At 37.9% G+C, this 20,004-nt stretch overlaps 2 protein-coding genes across 14 annotated transcripts in view; one reads left to right on the plus strand and one right to left on the minus strand.

The window, feature by feature from the left end:
• Positions 1-230: 230 nt before the first annotated feature.
• Positions 231-20,004, minus strand: part of LOC131692100 (serine/threonine-protein kinase 10-like) — a 115,989-nt gene continuing 96,215 nt past the window's right edge. For 10 of the 13 annotated variants that reach the window (XM_058978958.1, XM_058978962.1, XM_058978960.1 and 7 more), the window contains one exon: positions 1,622-1,759. Coding sequence is in view for 3 of the 13 variants with exons in the window: in XM_058978967.1 (XP_058834950.1) it covers positions 1,598-1,759 (162 nt within the window). In the remaining 10 variants the exon portion in view is untranslated. The other 3 variants (XM_058978967.1, XM_058978963.1, XM_058978964.1) reach the window with 2 other exon arrangements.
• On the plus strand, positions 18,172-19,238 carry LOC131692101 (antigen 5 like allergen Cul n 1-like). Its single transcript, XM_058978968.1, has 3 exons — positions 18,172-18,502; positions 18,564-18,805; positions 18,872-19,238. Exons 1-3 carry the CDS (start codon positions 18,257-18,259, stop codon positions 19,104-19,106), a joined length of 723 nt encoding a protein of 240 aa, XP_058834951.1. The 5' UTR covers positions 18,172-18,256; the 3' UTR covers positions 19,107-19,238.

Genomic DNA, 20,004 nt, shown 5'->3' on the forward strand with positions numbered 1-20,004 from the left:
TTCTTGAGTTGGAAAAAACATTGTTGCTATCACGAAAATCAGCTTTATCGATGTATGTAATAAAAAAAAGTTTTTTTTCTCATTTAATGACCCAATTATCACTCTTTTTGTGGACTCCACTTTACATACGAGGCAAATTTTCCAGTAGCGAATACTTAATGAAACGAAGTAAAGTGAAAGTAAATGTGAATTTTTTTCAGAGGTTTTTCGGATTTTGAAAAGATTCGAGATACTGAATAAAAATATTTTGTTATATTATCTATGTATATATACTGTTAATATGCATTCTTCATATCAGTTTCCGTTTTAATATACTTTATCAGTTGCATCAATTTGATCATCATCTACATACTGTCTCGTTTTATTATTGAGTCTATTTCTCATAGTGTTGCCACCATTTCGTTTTATTTCTCTCATCACTGTCGGTTACATTTTCGTTAGATTGTTCCAATGTGTTTTCTGATCTGGTAACGAATCTGGAAACGACATCGCTATGCATACATTTATTTACAGTTAGTCAGTACGCAAACAAACATAATCACCTAGACAATTCGTGTGACACAGATGGGAACAAATTTGCAAGTTGGACTGAACTTAATGTGTCTTTTGAGCTGCAATGCAGAAATGTACCTTATCAAAGATGAATACGTATAGGGAAGAGTCACTTATATTAGAGAAACTAAGAAGTTCGTAAATTGATGGCAAATATGTATTATGAAACATGAACAATCATTCGCTTCGTCCATGATCGAAGAATACGTCTGAAAACAATATTTACAAAATACTTACAGAAATTTAGAGGCTTAGTTTTATTTTAAAAAGCATGGTAGCCGAAATATTTAAAACCGAACTAAGACAACTTTTAAAATAACATCAACTTTGTAAAAAATGATTTAAAAAGAAAAGCCAAAAACATATGTACAAATGCAGTATTTTTTGGAATTTATGAAAAAAAAACAAAAAAAATTAGTAACAGTTTGTTAAATGCCACTCGTTAAGTATACTTTGAGGCTGACACTTTTTGGGTTATTTGGGAAGATACTTTAGTTTTGTGTAATAAATAGTTTAAACACAAAAAACTAAAAAATGCAAACCATGATCTTATTTTTGTTATCTGATATAGACAATTTTAGCCTAGAATTTAACTAAAACCTGTTTACTGTTTGATTGTATAGTTTATAAATTAGGTTTTGGTTAAGTAGATCCTACCGTATGCTACTGAAACATAAATCTAGATAAACGATACTATATAATAATCAAATAACAACCTTTGTATAGCTGCACTTGATTAGCTTTGACACGTTAGTTTTTTGTTCTACTTTAATTTAAAAGACAATTGGAACAGTGCAAGACACTATTTTTGTCGATTCTTTTCTCGATTGCACAAACTCTTCACTTTTTATTGTATGCGTATTCACAAAAACGTGTTTTACCGCAATTGCTATCATTATTAAACCATCTATTGCAATAATGCTATCAAAATATATCTTGATCTACATCTTCTCCTGTGATATCTGTATTTCATACATTGGAAAACAGCGCACTTTTACCTCCGGATTCTGCTGCTGTTGCTAGTGCCACAGCCACCCTCCATATGTCATGCACCCAAACCGTCCGAGTAAGAGGAAATACTGCTACGGGTCGAACCAATTTGCAGCAAATCGTGGGCCTGTGGCGAATGTGGCGGCATCGGTACCAGACTGTTGCCGTACAACTGCTCCATTTCCTCTTGCTGCTGGGCGAATGTTTCCTCCAAACGCTGTTGTTGAGAATGATAATAAAATAGGATTAATATGCGAAGCAATTATTTGTTCTACAGTGTATATAATTTCCCATATCAGTATGCAGATACCCTGCCCATAGATGCAAATATGACGTCATCCCATCTGTATTGCTTTGTTTATTTTAAAGACTAAAGCAACGTATTTCTACTTAGAAAAGCAGGATTTAAAATAAGTTTTTAACGTCATTTAAGATTGCATCTATGTCGGCTTGATACACTCCAAAGATCCATCACCATGTATAACCTGAGCTGGTGCTCGCTATCACCAATCAACAGAAGAAGCTGGTTATTAACAGTACCATGATATGATTAGACAAATCACCACGCCAATACCAAGCATCTTCACAACAGATTGTGAAATATTTTCCTACTTAGCTTTGATCCGGAAGATTTGATACAAGTTAGAGATGGAAGTGCGGTGGACTGATTAAATTGGAGCATGGTTTCATTTTTTGTTCGCCGTACAGATGTGAATCGATTGGTAAAGTGACGAGTGACGACTTCTGATAAAAGAAGTAAAAAGAATTATAAAAATAATACCGGGAAATATATTCCAGTTCGATTTAAGATTTAAGGAAACTTATAGGAGCAATATTGAAACGATAACTTTGTTCTTTTGCATCGTCATAAAATGTTGTTTGCTTAGAATAACGGATTTCTTTCAATAAATTTTGTCTTTTTTTATTTTTCCAATAAAAAGCTCAATTAAAAAGAGCACGCTTGCCAGAAAGAATATTTTAGATCTTTTTGTGATCATTTAGAATGTTTCAAAAATACGCTGAAAAGCACGATTTTAGGGAACCCAATATTTCAAAGACACTCACTAGCCGTTATATTACATTTGCATGGGCGAAACAATCCCTAAAATATAATTTAAAATCATCGGCGAATGATAAATGATTTGGCTTTAAACATTTCAATGAAAAGTTGAGATAAAGCAGAAATATAAACGGTCCAACATGATTACTCTGAAGGACTCCTGATCTCACAGTGAAAGGTGAGGCTATGCAGTCTTCTAGTATCGGTATCATATCCTGTTCTGCTAAATGCGAGCACACGACAAGACAACCAGAAAAAGAAACAAAAAATCCAGGCCTATCTATCTTGGCAATTGCTATCTGACGATTGATCCTGTCAAAAGCAACAGAGAAATAGGTGGAGGCGGACACAACGTAGTTGGTAAATTGATTGCCTTGTACACAGTTCGCTTGGGTTCGATTCATAGCCCCGCACTCGAAAAAAGAGGCGAAGAACCTTAACGTTAAAACCTCTCTGATCGAACCAAAAAGTGAGATAAGTGCACAATGAGCTCCAGGATGTGAATAGAACAGGAATTTTAAACAAGTGCTTCATTTTTTTGGCTTTGACGTAAGTGCCATTACTTTATTCAAGGTGTAACTTCCAAAAAAATTATTACTTTATCTGAAAGTAAAACTCCTTGAGAAATTTTCCCAAATTTTCATAGCGATCCGATCAATAGATTGAAACATACAGCGATAATCATATGTTCTTCCTGGGACGTCATCATAGCCCAGGGATATCTTAAGGGTTTGTGCATTGGACCGGAGTCTCAAGGGTTGCAGGTTCGAATTCTGGCTCTGTGGTGATTTTTTCACAAAATTGCTTTCGTTTAATTCATTATTTCGATGTTTTCCCCATTGGATACCACCAAAAAACTCTTTAATAAGGTATTTCAACTTTTTACCAAAACTAAATAACTTAGCCTAAGATTATGCTTGTTGTACTTTGCAAGACCCTTCTTTTCGTATAAATGCTTAGTATAAATTTTTAGAACTTATTTTAGACGAATTTCCTGAAGAAGCTCCATCTTTCATACTTTTCATTTCACAAGAAAACAGAAAACCAAAACTAAGCTTTAGAGTGTTCCCTAAAACTACAAAAGCTATTTTATTAAAATAGCTTTTGTAGTTTTTTTACGCTGAAGTAACCTTTAAACAACTTGAAGATTATTCTAGAGCGCATAATTTGTCCAATACACCAACTACTACACTATTTTCGATTCAAAGTTGATAACTTTTTCAAAATAAATGTAACTTAACATTATATACCGTTTCATATCATACTTTTAATATACTTATTATTTTAAAAAATAGCTTAGAAGCAACCTAAACCTTATTTCAAATTTCTCGTAAAATGAAAAGTATGACAGATTGAGCATACATCTTCAACAAACTTTTCTAAAATTAGTCATTCTACAACTTCTCTGAAGGTAGAACTGCCCTTGTATGCAAAAGTGACGTAAACGCCATCGATTATATTTTTCAGGAAATCAATTTTTATCTTGCATGGTGCGGGTAAAAGCATGCTTTCATCACTTCTTTTTTCGCGTTTCAACAGATCATTTTTTATTTTCATTTGAAGTGCTTGCACTGAAAGATGCGGATTTTCGTAGCAAACTTAAAAATACGAAAAAGAGAAATTTGACCAAAGTAATTTTGGTAAATTTGGAACAACCTCAACTGAACTCGAAAAAAGGGAGCTCACAAACTACGAAGACTCTCAATGAAATAAGGCTATTTTTCAGTTTTAGGAAAAAGTTTAAAATCCTGCTAAATTTGCATTTTGGACCACTATGCAGTGTAGACTGTCGAAGCATCCCACCCTCCATCTGAGATCATATTATATACAGCTCAACAATCGTTACAAGCGACTAAACAAGACACTTCACTATGCTTACCAATGTCGCATTCAGAATAGTCCAAAAATCCAAAATTGTTTTGGAACCACGTTAACGCGCAGAGGAAAGAATCCGGATTACCCGCTCAGATGTCACTTGACGGTTCACATGCATCAACCTTGTCTGGAATATGTAGCCTATTCCGTGAACATTTCAGTAGTGTGTTTACCAAAGACACTTAAACTAGCCATCAAATTTTACTTGCAGCCAGAAATATTCCTCCCCATTCTCCCATTGGGCCCCACCCCCTCATCACAACTGCCATTGTCAACACTGCATGTTCTGAATTGAAGTCATCGTCGAGCGCCGGACCCGATGGAATCCCATCTATTGTGCTGAAGAAATGCATAAGCAGTCTCCTCGTACCGTCATCAATACTATTTAATTCCTCTTTGCGTTCGGGAATTTTCCCTGATTCATGGAAACATTCTTACATTTTTCCCGCGTTTAAAAAAGGGAACAAATGCCTTATATCAAACTATCGCGGGATAGCTGCCTTATGTGCAGTATCTAAGCTATTTGAAATTATTATGCTCAGAGATGGGAATTATCATTCATTCGCATGATTCTTGGCGAATCCGTTCATTGCTTTGACAGCAGCCAGTCGTTCATTCTCGATTCGACTAAAACTCTCCAAATAACACAACTGAACGTAGGTAGAGATGAACTTCCGAAAAAGTGACCCAGGTAAAAGAATGACACGTACTATGTTGAATGAAGAAGATTGTGGTTCTTTATTCGCGGATTGAATCGGAAGATTGAATTGTAAACATTCACAAGTGAATCAACTTTTAGTTCACAAATGAATGTGAGATTGTATTCTCCAGTTGGGTTAGGTCAACTTTATACTGCAAATGCACACTATAATCAATATTGGGAAGTATATAGCACTAGAATCCACTTGACATTGCAATTGTTATATGCACGGAATCGTTCTATAAAGTTATTTCTGGGCAAATGCATGCTTGTACATGACATACATGAAAATTGAATAAATAACAATTTGGTATTTTCCAAACAATCCATGTTACGGCTCCGCGATTAGGTTTTCTCGTTAGGCGGTGCTGGTAAATTCATTACTGCCTAGACAGCAGGGTGCATTTTAAAAATGTTCCCTTTGAAATTTTAGAGAATTAGCGGTGCTTGCTTATATTTTAAATTTTCATCTGCTTTGCAGTGGAATTTTCTGCCCTCCTCCTGGATAACTTGCAACAGAATCTTTTTCTGTGTACAGCGTCGTTTCATTCTTAACAAATGTTTTTTTTTCACCAGCGCATTGCAAACTACTTACTTAACAATTAGAGATCACCAAGTGAAAATTTCAAAGGTCTATAAACAAGAACGACAATTTTTTTTTATTAGATCGATCTGGTGAATGTTTTTGAAATGAATCATTGTGAATGAAAGAATGCATTCATTTGCGATCCTTTCTGCTTTCATTCAAAACATTATATATGTAATGGAGAATGAATCATTGGGCGAACACTAACATTGCCGTGCGCTGTCACTTTTTTCAGTTTTTTGTTTTGTTTCTCGCTTTCGCACGAACGCGTAACTCTACACAAGAAGGGTTGCCGAGATCGGGTTTCACAGTAGGAGCATGTTGGTGGATGATTTCAAATTGATCGTTTCGTGAAATGATTTTTCCCATGCCTGATTGTGCTCCAATTCATCACTCACAACTGCTCTAGATACATATCTGATTCCCAGCATAGTTTTATGCCCAAACGATCAACTTCAACAAACCTTATTTGCTATACAACTTTCATCATCAAGTCCTTACAAGCACGACTTCAGGTTGACAGCATATATACCGGTTTCTCTGCTACTTTCGATAAGATAAATCACCAGATAGCCATTGCCTAGTTCGATAGGCTTGGGTCCAATGGTTCCCTTCTGGCTTGGATCCAGTCATATCTGACTGGTCGTGACATGACTGTGAAAATTGGAGACTGCACAACCATGCCATTCGAAGTGACCTCATCTTGGACCCTTCATATTTTTACTCTATCTAAATGATTTAAACTTTTCATTGGAATCCTTTAAGTTGTCATTCGCCGCCGACTTCAAACTATTTCATCTAATCAAAGATGCTGAAGATACCGGTTTTCTGCAGACACAGTTGGATATTTTTTTCACGATAATTAAATATGACTACAGGATTTCGCAAACCATTCTCAAGCGAGAGTCATCCGTAAAAGACTTGGGGATTCTACTAGACTCTAAAATGAATTTTAAGGATCACATAGAATATACAATTTCCAAGGCCTCTAAGTTACTGGGGTTTATATTACGTGTTTCGAAGAGCTTCGACGATATATACTGCTTAAAGGCACTTTACTGTGCTCTGGTTCGTTCAACGCTTGAATATGGCGCTGTTATTTGGGCACCATATTACCAAATCGATATCCAGCGCATCGAAGCTATTCAACACAAATTTATTCGTTTTGCTCTTCGTCAACTTCCTTGGAGAGATCCACTAAACCTCCCAAGTTACCAGGACCGCTGTCAACTAACTTATTAATCTCGACCTGCTGTCCGTTCGACGAGATGTCTCTAAAGCTGTTTTCATTGCTGATCTGCTACAATCACAAATTGATTGCTCTAATCTCCTACAATATGCAGATTTCAATATTCAACCTCGTAGTCTTCGATTTCATCCCTTTTTAAGAATACCTTATGCCAGGACCAATTACGGGTATAATGAGCCATTTGCTAATATATGTCGTCTATTCAATCGTTGTTCTAATGTCTTTGATTTTCACTTGTCCCGAGATGTTGGAAAGGGGTTTGTCCATAATACCCTGTCATGTCAATAATAATATCAGTGTTAGTTTGTAAGCGTAAATATTGTACTCGTTGTATTAGTTATAGTGAATCGTTTATATGTACCATATGGATGGTTGTGATCTGTTGGTACAAAAGATGAGGAGGTTTTATGCCTGCTGGAGAGCGAGATTGAAAGGATTTCAGCTCCAGCGGGCTTTTCCCTGCTCCCAAATAAAACACTAAAACAATAAACAGAATCGACCTGTTACTATGCTTATGATGACCTAATTATGAGAAATGTTCATAATAGATTGGGCCCAGGAGCGGATCCAGGAAAAAATTACGGGAGGTGTTTGAAATTTTGATTTTATAATCAATATTATTCAATTCGTAGTACGTAACAACCTTATTTAATGAATATAAGTTTTGTTGCTTAAATTTGATTTGGGATGATTTTGAGTTTGAATTAATCTAAACTTGAAACTAATTTAAAATTTGACAAGTGAAATAAATTTGGAGGGGTTCGGACCCTCAGAACTCTTTCTCTGGATCCGCCACTGATTGAGCCTATATCCATGCTGTATCTAATATAGTGTCAGACAAAACAATAAGACCATCGTTTAACGCAAAATTACAGTCAATTTCTATATTTTCTTTTGCTGAATATCGAGAAAATCCTGAATTCCAGGCTATTCCAGAATTGCAATCACAACACCCCTTCCACTCAGAACACCCTCAAGTCTTCCTTCCAGCAATAAGATATGTGATTTCAGACCCTCAGACTAAAAATTCTCCCACCCACTACCCAACATTTCAAATTATGTTAACATGAAAACAACATTGAACCAATGTTGAACAAGCTTATTAAATATCATATTTTTCGTTTAAAGTGTGTTAGCGTCGACATGTTGCTCATCAGATTCGTGGCAGTCGTGCGCGTGTATATACGTGCCAAGTTTAATAAAAATGTAATACACATCTTATAATCCTTCAGGGTGACAATTTAGTATTGGGTGATAATAAACCTATTTTGTGTATACACACCGAAGAGTATATTTGTTTAGGCACCATTATATGCTCACCGCATAGTAGCGCCTTGAAATATTCAACAAATGTTTGCATTTTCATAATATTTAAAACATTTCAGAATCCATGTTTGTAGTTAAATAAATGCGGCAAAAGTTATCATGGAAAAACCGATGTTTAAGGGAGTGCTCATAAAAACACCACATAACATAGCAACGGCTGTAATTCGGTGCTTACAAATGATTTGCTAAAAATAATATTTTCTACAATTTTTCTGAAAACTGAAACTGTCTATTGGCGATTTGCGGCAAAACCAAAATTAGTCCTGCGACACCTATGATTCAGCTCATGAACTGGCAAAGTGATACAGTTTACTTTTTTTCACCCGCAAGTGAGTCGTAGCTTACAACAAAAACTTCATTTTCTTCTCGGAAAAAGCTTACCACTGCCAAAATATGAATGAAACGAGTAAGAAATTTAGTTTTATTTGCAATTATTCTGAAATTACAGCCATTTGCAACCATTTGGTTCATACACTTCTTCGATTTGTTATCGGGGTATTATTGTGGTTAAAAAAAATTGAAAAGATGGGTGGGTAATGTCAGAGACATAACCGGAGTGAAGTAGAATACACTTTAGACCGGTAAATTCTGCTCTGGAATAAGCAATTTCTATGCGATTTTGTCGACTTTAGCACATTCATAGTTTATTTGGAGTATTTTTGGAATTATCAAGTTGACAATTTGCAACATTCTTTGAAAATATTGTTGAACTTTTATGAATGAAGGCACGCAAACGAGCGTTTGACCGTCGTCCTACTACCAGCATCAGAGAAGTAGCAGATCAGCATTTTTCGCTACATGGCCTGTACCAAACAAACCGCTCGTAAGTCCACCGGAGGAAAGGCTCCCCGCAAGCAGTTGGCAACAACCCCCTGGCAACCCTATACCATCATATGGAGTTTGACAGCGACCGACATATATGGGGCGTTATAGCTATAAAGCCCCAAACAAAGAATTATGTTCGGCACTATGCTCGATATTCAAGCATTCCACACGACGTTTTGCATCTTGTGGGATGATTTAATAATTTAATTTAATCGACATTTTGTAACTAAATACAGCTTCTAATCATTCGGTTCAAAATCAATGTTTTGCCTTTCATGGCAGTGATGCTGGCTGTACAGAGACGTCGTCCTTGACAGGGGGCTGGTTGGCAACGAAGGTCGTGTAAAAGTGCCCCAGTCACGGTTGGCGTTAAGAGCCTCATCGCTACCGAACAGAAACAGTCGCCCTGCGAAAAATTCACAGCTATCAGAAATCGAGCGGGCCTAAATTGTGACCCAAAATAAACCACAAACCAACAAGTTGTTTTCAGAACCAGCCAATTATAAAGTATTATTATTATAAATGAAATTTTCCATTGCCTTACAACCTCCCTCTCCCTTTCCTCCCGGCTTGAATAACTATCAATCTTGATGATGCTGTGCGGCGGGGGCACTAGTTTTTATTATGGTGGAAAATTTAGGTTTGCGCGTTTTTCCCAAAAGTTTTTAGCTGTGTTGTTTTCAAAGAAGTTGTAGTTGAATTCAAAATAAAATAGTTTATTTTTATTGTCAGAGATGCACCTTCCAACGAAAACTAGTCTGGCTCGCTTGGAATCGAATTGTATGGACCAACCACTGCTTTCACAAAAACTGTTATTTTCAGTAATTGAACATTCTACATTTTTGTAAATTGAATCATTACACTAACCTGTCTACAAATCACACAAATAACTTTTTTATTTTGTGCCATTCGACTTGAAAGCGACGATATTGTTCACAAGTGGCTCACTTACCATCCAACGCTCTTGGCAAGCCACTTTCTGATGCTTGTAATAAAATTTCAATTCGATTCTTTGTCAATAAATTGATGGCCCTGAAAAGGGCCTTTTCTTTGGGCAGTGTTCGAAATTTACTTGGTGCCATCGAAGACGGCGTGCTTGGCCAACTCTTCTGACAGCAGCAAACGGACTGCGGTTTGAATTTTGCGGGAGATGCTGCAAACAAACTGCTGCATGCTGATGCTGCAAACGAACTGATCGTGAACAGCAGCATGCTGAGTTTTTATACCTGACTACAGCACAATGTAAGCTCGTCCTTTTTTGTGTTGTCCTCAATATGTGTTCTTCGTAGCTCCACCCCTTTGTTGGTCGACCACATATTTTTGATAAAGAACAAAATTGAAATTGTGTTTCCAATACGGAGGTTATCGAACACTCAGGGTAAAAAGAGTAATGTAATACGGCACTTTGGTAAAATGTTTGAGAATTGAAACCGTTTTTGAATGCGCCTAGTAAACACGAAACTGTAAACAAACACACAAATGATAACTTTTTATTTTGTGTCATTCTACGTGAAATCTACTATATTGTTCACAAGTAGCTCACTTGCCATCGAACGCTCTTGGCAAGCTACTTTCGGATGCTTGTAATAACAAAATGTCAATTCGATTCTTTGTTGATAAATGGCCCGTACCAAACATACCGCTCGTAAGTCCACCGGAGGAAAGCCTCCCCGCAAGCAGTAAGCAACGAAGGCCGTGAAAAAGTGCCCCAGTCACGGTTGGCGTTAGGAAGCCTCATCACTACTGAACAGAAACTGTCGCCCTGCGAGAAATTCACAGCTATCAGCAATCGAGCAGGCCTAAATTGTGACCCAATATAAACCACAAACCAACAAGTTCTTTTCAGGACCAGCCAATTATATTCCAGTAAGATATAAATGAAATTTTCGTTTTCCATTGCCTTACAACCTCTTTCCTCCCGGCTTGAATTACTATCAATCTTGATGATGCAGTGCGGCTGGGCACAGGCAGTTTCCATTATAGTGGAAAATTTAGGTTTGCGCGTTTTTCCCAAAAGTTTTTTAGCTGTGCTGTTTTCAAGGAAGTTGTAGTTGAATTCAAAATAAAATAGTTTACTTCTATTGTCAGAGGTGGACCTTCCAACGAAAACTAGTCTGGCTCGCTTGGAATCGAATTGTACGGACCAACCACTGCTTTCACAAAATGCGTTATTTCAGTAATTGTACATTCTACAGAATTAGTCACAACTATTCCCAATCAGCGCAAAAATCGAAGGTTTTCATTCAATACAACAGCAGATTTTCACGTTTGAAAAAACAGGCAGCATTCTGGCCGAAAATTTTGAAACGGAGCACCTATATCGAAACGTTAGAAAACGTTCGATTTTTGTAAATTGAATCATTACACTAAAATGTCTATAAATCACAAATAACTTTTGATTTTGTGCCATTCTCGTGAAAGCGACGGTATTGTTCACAAGTGGCTCACTTACCATCCAACGCTCTTGACAAGCTGATGCTTGTAATAACAAAACTTCAATTTCATTCTTTGTCGATAAATTGATGGCCCTGAAAAGGGCCTTTTCTTTGGGCAGTGTTCGAAATTTACTTGGTGCTGGTGTATATGGTATAGTATTGGGCAATATGTTAAAAAGTATCGATACTGGCATATCGATATTTGTAAAACTAAAATATCGATACACTAGAAGTATCGAGAATAAATTATCGATAATCTCGGTATCGATTTTAAAATCCATATTTTTTATTATATTTTATTTTGTCTCGTCTTATCGGATTTCGGAATTGGGATTTGCATTTACTAATTTGAGCTAGCATTCAGAAGAAAAAACGCCGAAGGAAACATCCGGGGAAATCGTTCTACAGTCGTGATTCGCTAGTTGGGCCACAGCCTTGTCCAACTAACGAATTAGATTCGCTAGTTGGACCGACTGACAAATGTCAAAAACTCTACAAAAGAGATGTTGGCAGTGTAAATGCATCAGTTCACATATCTAAATATTGTCAGAGTGATTGTCAAAGTAAATTTGACACGAGATGTTGACATTCAGATGCTTTTTTAGTTGGACAATGGTCCAACTAGCGGAGGTTCAACTAAAAAGCGGTTCTAGTCTAGTCTACACATACACAGCCAATACATGTAGGGAGCCTGGAAAATTGCAGACGTTCGTCCACAATTTTTCTTGTCATTATTAATGTTTGAGGCACATATTGAATATGACACAAGCATTAAAGCGGCCAGGCCAACTGTGCAGCGTATAAAATAAAGATGACTCAAAATTATACGGCAATCAAATTATTCATTCAATGCATAATTTAATCGACGGATTATTTTGAACCTAGAATAAGGAAGAAACGTGGACAACCGCACACAACCGTTTCAATTTGATGGGGGTTTGATAAATCGTTGGGAGTGACTTTGCTAAGAGGGTTAATATCACTCCTTTGGTCCTAGGTTCCTGGGATGGGACAGAGGTATTTAGCCCTGCCCTGACTAATGAGCCAGGGTTATAGCGCCCTTGCTCGCTCTGAGGTCCAACTAAAAAGCGGTTCAGTTAAAAAGTGTCCAACCAGCGAATCACGACTGTACTTTGGATAAAAATAAAAAGCATACTCATTCTGATTTATTTTTCAACACTTCGAACTCGAAGCCCAAAAAAGTTACACGGAGTTCCAAGCCACAAAATTAGTCGTAATACTAGTTTGAGTTTGATCCATTCTACAACAGATTGCAAAAATCATAAATCCCATAAATAAACCCAAGTTTATAGATGTGCTTAGATTCCACAAGATTGAACATCGGTTAATAATAATGAACATGAAAATTCAATTTTTCCGTGACAATTTTTTTGTCCTCAAAATACCCTGTATTTATACAAAGCATAACTAATTTTCGAGTATTGGTAATATTCCAGCGGAACAAGGGCATTGAAGGAAAAAATAAGAATCTGGCAACATTTTTGACAGAATTTGAGTTTTTTGTGTTTAAATAGTTGTGCTAATTGTTCCTTTTCGTTATAATAACAGTATCGAAAAAAATATCGGGACAGCAGTATCGATACCACAAAATATCGACCCGATGAATATCGATTTAAAATCTCGATTTTCTGGCCCTAAAGTATCGATATTCCTTGTATCGATATCGTATCGCCCAACACTAATATGGTAACAGTTTTGGTGCCATCGAAGACGGCGTGCTTGGCCAACTCTTCTGACAGCAGCAAACGGACGGCGGTTTGAATTTTGCGGGAGATGCTGCAAACGAACTGCTGCATGCTGATGCTGGAAACGAACTGAGCGTGAGCAACAGCATGCTGAGTTTTTATACCTGACTACAGCACAATGTAAGCTCGTCCTTTTTTGTGTGTTCTTCGAAGCTCCACCCCTTCGTTGGTCGACCACATATTTTTGATAAAGAACAAAATTGAAATTGTGTTTCCACTACGGAGATTATCGAACACTCAGGGTAAAGAGAGTAATGTAATACGGCACCTTGGTAAAATGTTTGAGAATTGGAACCTTTTTTGAATGCGCCTAGTAAAAATGTTTTCCACTTCACTCCAGTTTGTTTCTGACCATATTTGCAATTTACGTACTGAAATAAATCATAATTTAGGGTTTAACCCAAATTGCTCTCCAGGGAGAAACAGTCCATGAAACAGAAAATGCAAACTTATTCTTTGAAATGGTTTTGGTGGCCCTGAAAAGGGCCTTTTTTATAATGATACAAGTGAGTTCTACCTTTTCAACTTCCAAATCCATACAAAGTGCGTCCCTGCCGCTTCAGAGTATAGACGACATTCATTGCGGTTTTGCGCTTGGCGTGTTCAGTGTAGGTCACGGCATCTCGGATGACATTTTTCTGCACACCATCAGCATTCGTAGATTAAATTGGAGATGCATTTTACACCACCACGACGAGCCAGACGCCGAATTTGGTGATTCCCTGGATTTTATCACGAAGAACCTTGCGATGACGCTTGGTACGGGAACGCAAACATGATACCGCTCATTGTACCGTCCGGACAAGCATGTTGCTCGTGTGGTAAGCGAGCACCCACTGATACAAAACAAGCTCGTGTGACCTGTATATATAACATTCCCGTATGTAATGAAACGCTTACATGCTCCTTTTTGACGGCTCTGCGTGGGATATGCTGGCAAATTGCGCATTTTCCTCGCTGTTTCCGAAGGATTTTCTGAAAATCCTTGTTTTGGTTTATTTATAGTAGTCGCAGTAATTCCGAAATTTAATACGAAATACGTGCACAAATTTCCGATCAGATAGTGCAAAAATATTGCGATTTCGTCCAGTAGAACGGAAGATACTCGCATTTCAAACCTGGGAAAATTTCTCAACTGAAATTTTTGAAACGGGACCCCATATTGAAACGTTAGAAGTATTCTACTTCAAAATCGGTCCATAAATGAAGTTCCATCTCGAAACCGACACCCAATCAGTACCAATGTCAAACTCCTTCATATTTTGGACTACGTAGGAGATTCAGTGATGACTATCAGAGAGAAGGATCGGCTGTGTATGATACAAAGCTGACACTTTCCTATTAGCCGGATATATTCTTTCCTCGCGTGATCTGGAGAGTTTCATGAATTTACACCATCTCATGAAGGTTTATCTTAACTTAGGAGGCACGGTAAATGATGTGCGGCAGGTACTGTGCTCAACTAATTGCATTTCGGAACAACACACATATAGCTCTGCGAATAATATTAGAAACCACTATGTTTTACACGCTTTTCGCAAGATGTTTTCTCATCATCTTATAAAATGATGGTTTTCCATCATTTTAATAAACAATTATAGACAAATTGATCGATGATTTGGTGTTTAAAAGTTATTTTTTTACCAATGTTTACAAAAAATATATGCACTATGACAGAACAGAATCAAATCAGCAACACTTTGCTTCCAGCGCTATCTGTGAGCGTTTTCAACGTAGAATCGCCAATCTGCTACCAGCAAAAGGCTCGTTGGCAGATCCAAGACATAGTGTCTCGATCATATACATCAGATGTTGTTTCAAAATGGTCTCAACTCCTATTCGACAGCTCTCACAACGCCACCCATGTTACGGCTTGGTAAGGCCAAACTAGTGTCGAGGGGGTCAATTAAAGTTGTCTGACGTATTCTTGATGGTCACATTAGCTTCTGCATTAGAATCGTCAGACAGCCTTAGTTGATTATAGAACTAGGGATTTTCATAAAATTCTTTATATTATATATTATTTTTTCTTCAGGTAGTTGTTACTCGAGCGTGTAGAATCCCTTGAGCGTCTGATATATGAGTTCCGACGGAAATTGAGGATTCTATGAAAGGAAGAAGAGATATGAGACGGTCGACCGAGGGCGTCGAAATGCCGAAAGAGATGAGCAGCGGTAAGCGAGTTTTACAAGAGGGAACTTACTACACAATTTTCGATTCTTCAAAGCTAAGAAATAAGTTTCAAAATGTGTACTACTAATATCATACAATTCAGCGCATTCGCCAGAAGGTTAAGTATGGAAGATCTTTTTAAGATTAAGTGAATTTTATGATTTATGATCATTACATTACATATAAATATTTAAATACACTAAATACGCGTCGATTTGTTCCTTCCGGGAAGGAATCGAACGTTTTACTGTAATGTTAAAATCCAATTGATACACACATTACATTAAGGCGGGGCTGGTTGATGGAACGGTGACCTCGAAACATGTCTGGCGCTTATCGGAAAGTCAATTGAGCTAAATCCATGAATCAAGTTATTTGCATGAATATATTTAAATACATGCAAACATCTTTTTTCTGTAAATGACTACCAGCTAGCGGGAGATAGGATTGTTAACACACACACATGGCTGTCTACTTCTGAAAATCCACCTTGACAACTCCAACAACTTCTGCGTCACCAAAACACAGAACCATATGGTTTTCTCGCTAATTAAATGCATGAATTTACACAGTTTGTCCACAGTCAATTGCCAACGAGAACGAAGCAGGGTGGACAAAGGTCCGTCGTAGGAAGTTCACTGCGGTGACTTCCGGGATTGTTTAAGGCCAGTAGACAATTCGGCGACAGGAATCAAGCTCACCTCCCTGGATAAGTGAAAAGGTCCGCGGCCGTAGCAATCAACGACAACCAGCATTGGTACCAGCAGAATTCGGAGTTGGAGTCCCGGCCGGTCGGAAAAAACCATCGCCTTACCACCATTGGCCCACGCAGCGACCAGCAGTGAAGAGTGGTGGTAAAATAAACGGCAAAGATAAATTTATTTGCTTTGTTCATTGTGTTTGTTTGTCGAAAATCTGAAATTGTGGTTGAAGCACCAAAGCCGCCCTGACAAATAGGGTCCGCCGGGCAAACAAGAACCCAAGGAGTGGGGTAACCCGCTACTTACAATCTCTACAATTATATTGAACCTAACCAGCTATTGAGTTATAGTGGGGATAAATGAGAAAGGCACAATGGCACCACTAGGATCAAGACATATTTTTTTCCAAATAATGATCAACGATGCTATCTTTACAGCCAAAAACAATTTGGAATATTTAAGAGTTTGGTTTGCGGAATGACAATAAGAGTAACCGTGTACGTTTACGTTTGGATAATGGCAATAAGGCATGTGCAGAGATCTTTACGGGAAATATTATCGACAATCGTTGCCCAAAACTACTCGTGCTCGTCATACGACATATTAACACGCATGTATTTTAATACAATAACCCAGTGATCAACCTGGAGTCCGTGGGCCCCTAGAGGACCGTGAAGTCGTTACTGGGGGTCCGCGAAGAAAAATTTTTTTTCCCGCTGACCCACCGAGACATTTTTCGAAACAACCGTACCGATTGTGCCATTTCGACACGACACCTACTTATTGCAGTAAAACGCCCGCGATAAGATTTAATTTAACACAATTTATATAAATAAAATTTCATCCAAATATATTTTATATTCTGCATGCCGAATATAACATCAGCGTCAGATATTAACTCATATTTTCATATTCGATAATTTTTCATCGGGAGAAAGTACGGTTAATGTGAAGTTTGTTATGAATTCACCAAATATTACCTTGATCTGGCTGCCTTGTGCATGTTACCCACAGTTCCCTATGACAATAAACGAATATTTAGTGCTATGTATAAGTTCATCTATGTATACTTCGGAAGTAAGATACATAAATCGATTGTAAGCGTGACTTTTATTCATTAACAATTTATCTGGTTTGCAATTAATACCTTCTAAACTACCACGAACATGATAGATAATTTATGATAAGAGGAAAAAGGATGTAATAAATTACCACACCCTAGTTGATCGATACATTCTGTGACGGATAATTAATTTCAGAGAATTAGTAATATTAAAGCATGGGAGTGACTTCTAGTAGATTGGATAACCAACAGACATCAACCTCAAGTTACAGCAACATAAAATGCACTTGCTATCACCAGATCTCGCACATGCTCTACGCCTTCGTCAATATTGATAAAATCAGCTTTAAATTATCAATGAACTTGAATTTTAATCACCTGCGCACAGGCAGTAAGCGAACCGGCGTCATGCGTGTGATGTAAATTTCACTGACAACTCTCTTGTTTGAGCTAAACACCTATCGGTGGTGGATGGGTAGACTGATGTATGCGGAGAGAAAGAGAGTAAGACATACGGACGGAGAGTGACACTCGTCGCATCAAAGTTGATGACAAATTGGCTATCTGTTACCGGCTGTAGTGTGTTACATTATTTCAAATTAATCAACAAAAAATGTTCCCGATGGACCCCAAAAAATTAAAAAAAAAGTATAAAGACAGGTGAAGGGATAGAAATGATTATTCTGCGTTTAACAATGATCATCAAATCATTGAAATGAAATCGTGCAGGCGTCTAACATACATTAGATCACCCTAACGTAAGCAAACAAGACACCACGCTCAAACACTGCATCCTAAGTGATAAAAAGTAGTGTGTTCTGGTGTCACGAGTCGCTGCAGAGTTGCGTGATATGCAGTTTAGTCGCCAGACAATCAGTTCTAAAATATCTGCGCAATCAGATCGTCGACGTTCGTATATCGTGCTGTATTGTCTTGGAACCTTTATCCCACTACTTATGCTCATCAGCATAACAGAGTCTAAAAAAGCGTTCGATTACTGCCAAGCGGGACTGTGTGCAACCGGAACTCGTCATGTGGCATGCAACGGACACAAATTCGGAAGTAACTGCAGCAGACCCATGCTGATCAAAATGTCACCCAAATACGTCAATCTTATACTAAACTTTCACAATACCAAACGGAATCACCTAGCTTGCGGGTCGATGCGACGTTATGCTTCGGCGAGTGCTATGCAGAAGTTGGTAGGATTCATAGTAGGTAATCAAATGATTGTTTCAATAAAACATAATCATCACCCCTCAGCATTGGAGCGATGAATTGTCCCAGCTGGCGGAATACAATGCCAAAAGTTGCAATTTCGCACATGACGAGTGCCACAATACCGTCAAACACCGCCACACCGGACAAAGCATTGGGATGAAGTGGTTCCATGGATTCAACTACACGACAACCCACGTTGTGCGAGATATTATACGAAAATGGTACTTGGAACACAAGTTAACCAAACAACGAGACATGGATCGATTTGTTTTCGGTCCTCACACGTAAGTCGCATATCGTACCGATTGACGATCAAAGTCGCGTTACAATCGTTCAACAATCTCCCACAGATTCGATATCGGCCACTTTACACAAATTGTTAATGCAGACACCACCGAGGTCGGTTGTGCTCTAGTTCGTTTCCAGAAGCGACAGAAAAGCTTATCGTTTGTGCACTACTATTTGGTGTGCAACTACTCCGAAGGTAATCTGTACGACCGACCGGTGTATCAAAAAGGGAAGCGATGCAGTAAATGCAAACACGGATGCACCATGGGACAATTCCGCTGTTTATGTCGTGGATGAATTATGAGACCCTTATTTCATTAAAACTTCCAAGCTCTCTAGCCATAAGTGTTTTTTGTAGGTTTCTAGAGCGTGCGACAGGTAAACAATTAGATGACACAGAGGTGCAATGAGCAATAAAAGTGAATTAAATGCTACAGTAGAATCGCATTCTTAGTTATCACTTTGAGAACGTTGATTAACAATACAGGCCATATTTCCTATAGAATCTCATGGTGTATCAATGCCCTGCATGATCGCGTTTGGAAATCAAAGCTTTTAGACATTGAAATGGAAGGCTAGCCGGTAAGTGGCGATAGGTGTGGCCAGCCAGAAAATGTTTGAAGCCAAGCGGAAGTTTGAAGTTATCTAGGCAGGTAGATACAAACGGTATTTCAAGAGGAATGCTAGTGTCAGGAATCGAAACGCTCAGATATACATACTTAGCGTTGTTTGTTTGATTACCAAATGTGCTCAACATATCGCTAGTGCGTGAACGACACGTACCGATGCGATGTAATACATAATGTTTTTCGCGATTGAAGAACAAAGAAAAATCCGAAAAAAAAATTTGGGCAAAAAGTAGCACGAAACTGATTAAAATTCTAGTTTGGAGTTATTATGATATACTGAGTTCATTATACGTCAATTACGTCTTCTGCAGGCGTTCAGTATTCGCTTGAAAAAAGGTCGGTTGCATAGGCGATGATCATGAAATCAGTGTAGCCTCCTATATTGTTGTTTTTCGCTTGATTTATCGTACAGTGGCCACGAAAGAACATGCGTTGTGGATTTCTTATGCGCGACAAAAATACTTTATACCATGAGATTGAGCAATTAATCAAGAAACCAATGTGCTCTGTTTCCCTCTTAATAGAAGGAATACCTCTACGTGCTTTTACTGGAATTTTCACGATGT

This window comes from Topomyia yanbarensis, chromosome 3 (genome assembly GCF_030247195.1).
Source record: "Topomyia yanbarensis strain Yona2022 chromosome 3, ASM3024719v1, whole genome shotgun sequence".
Lineage (NCBI taxonomy): Eukaryota > Metazoa > Arthropoda > Insecta > Diptera > Culicidae > Topomyia > Topomyia yanbarensis.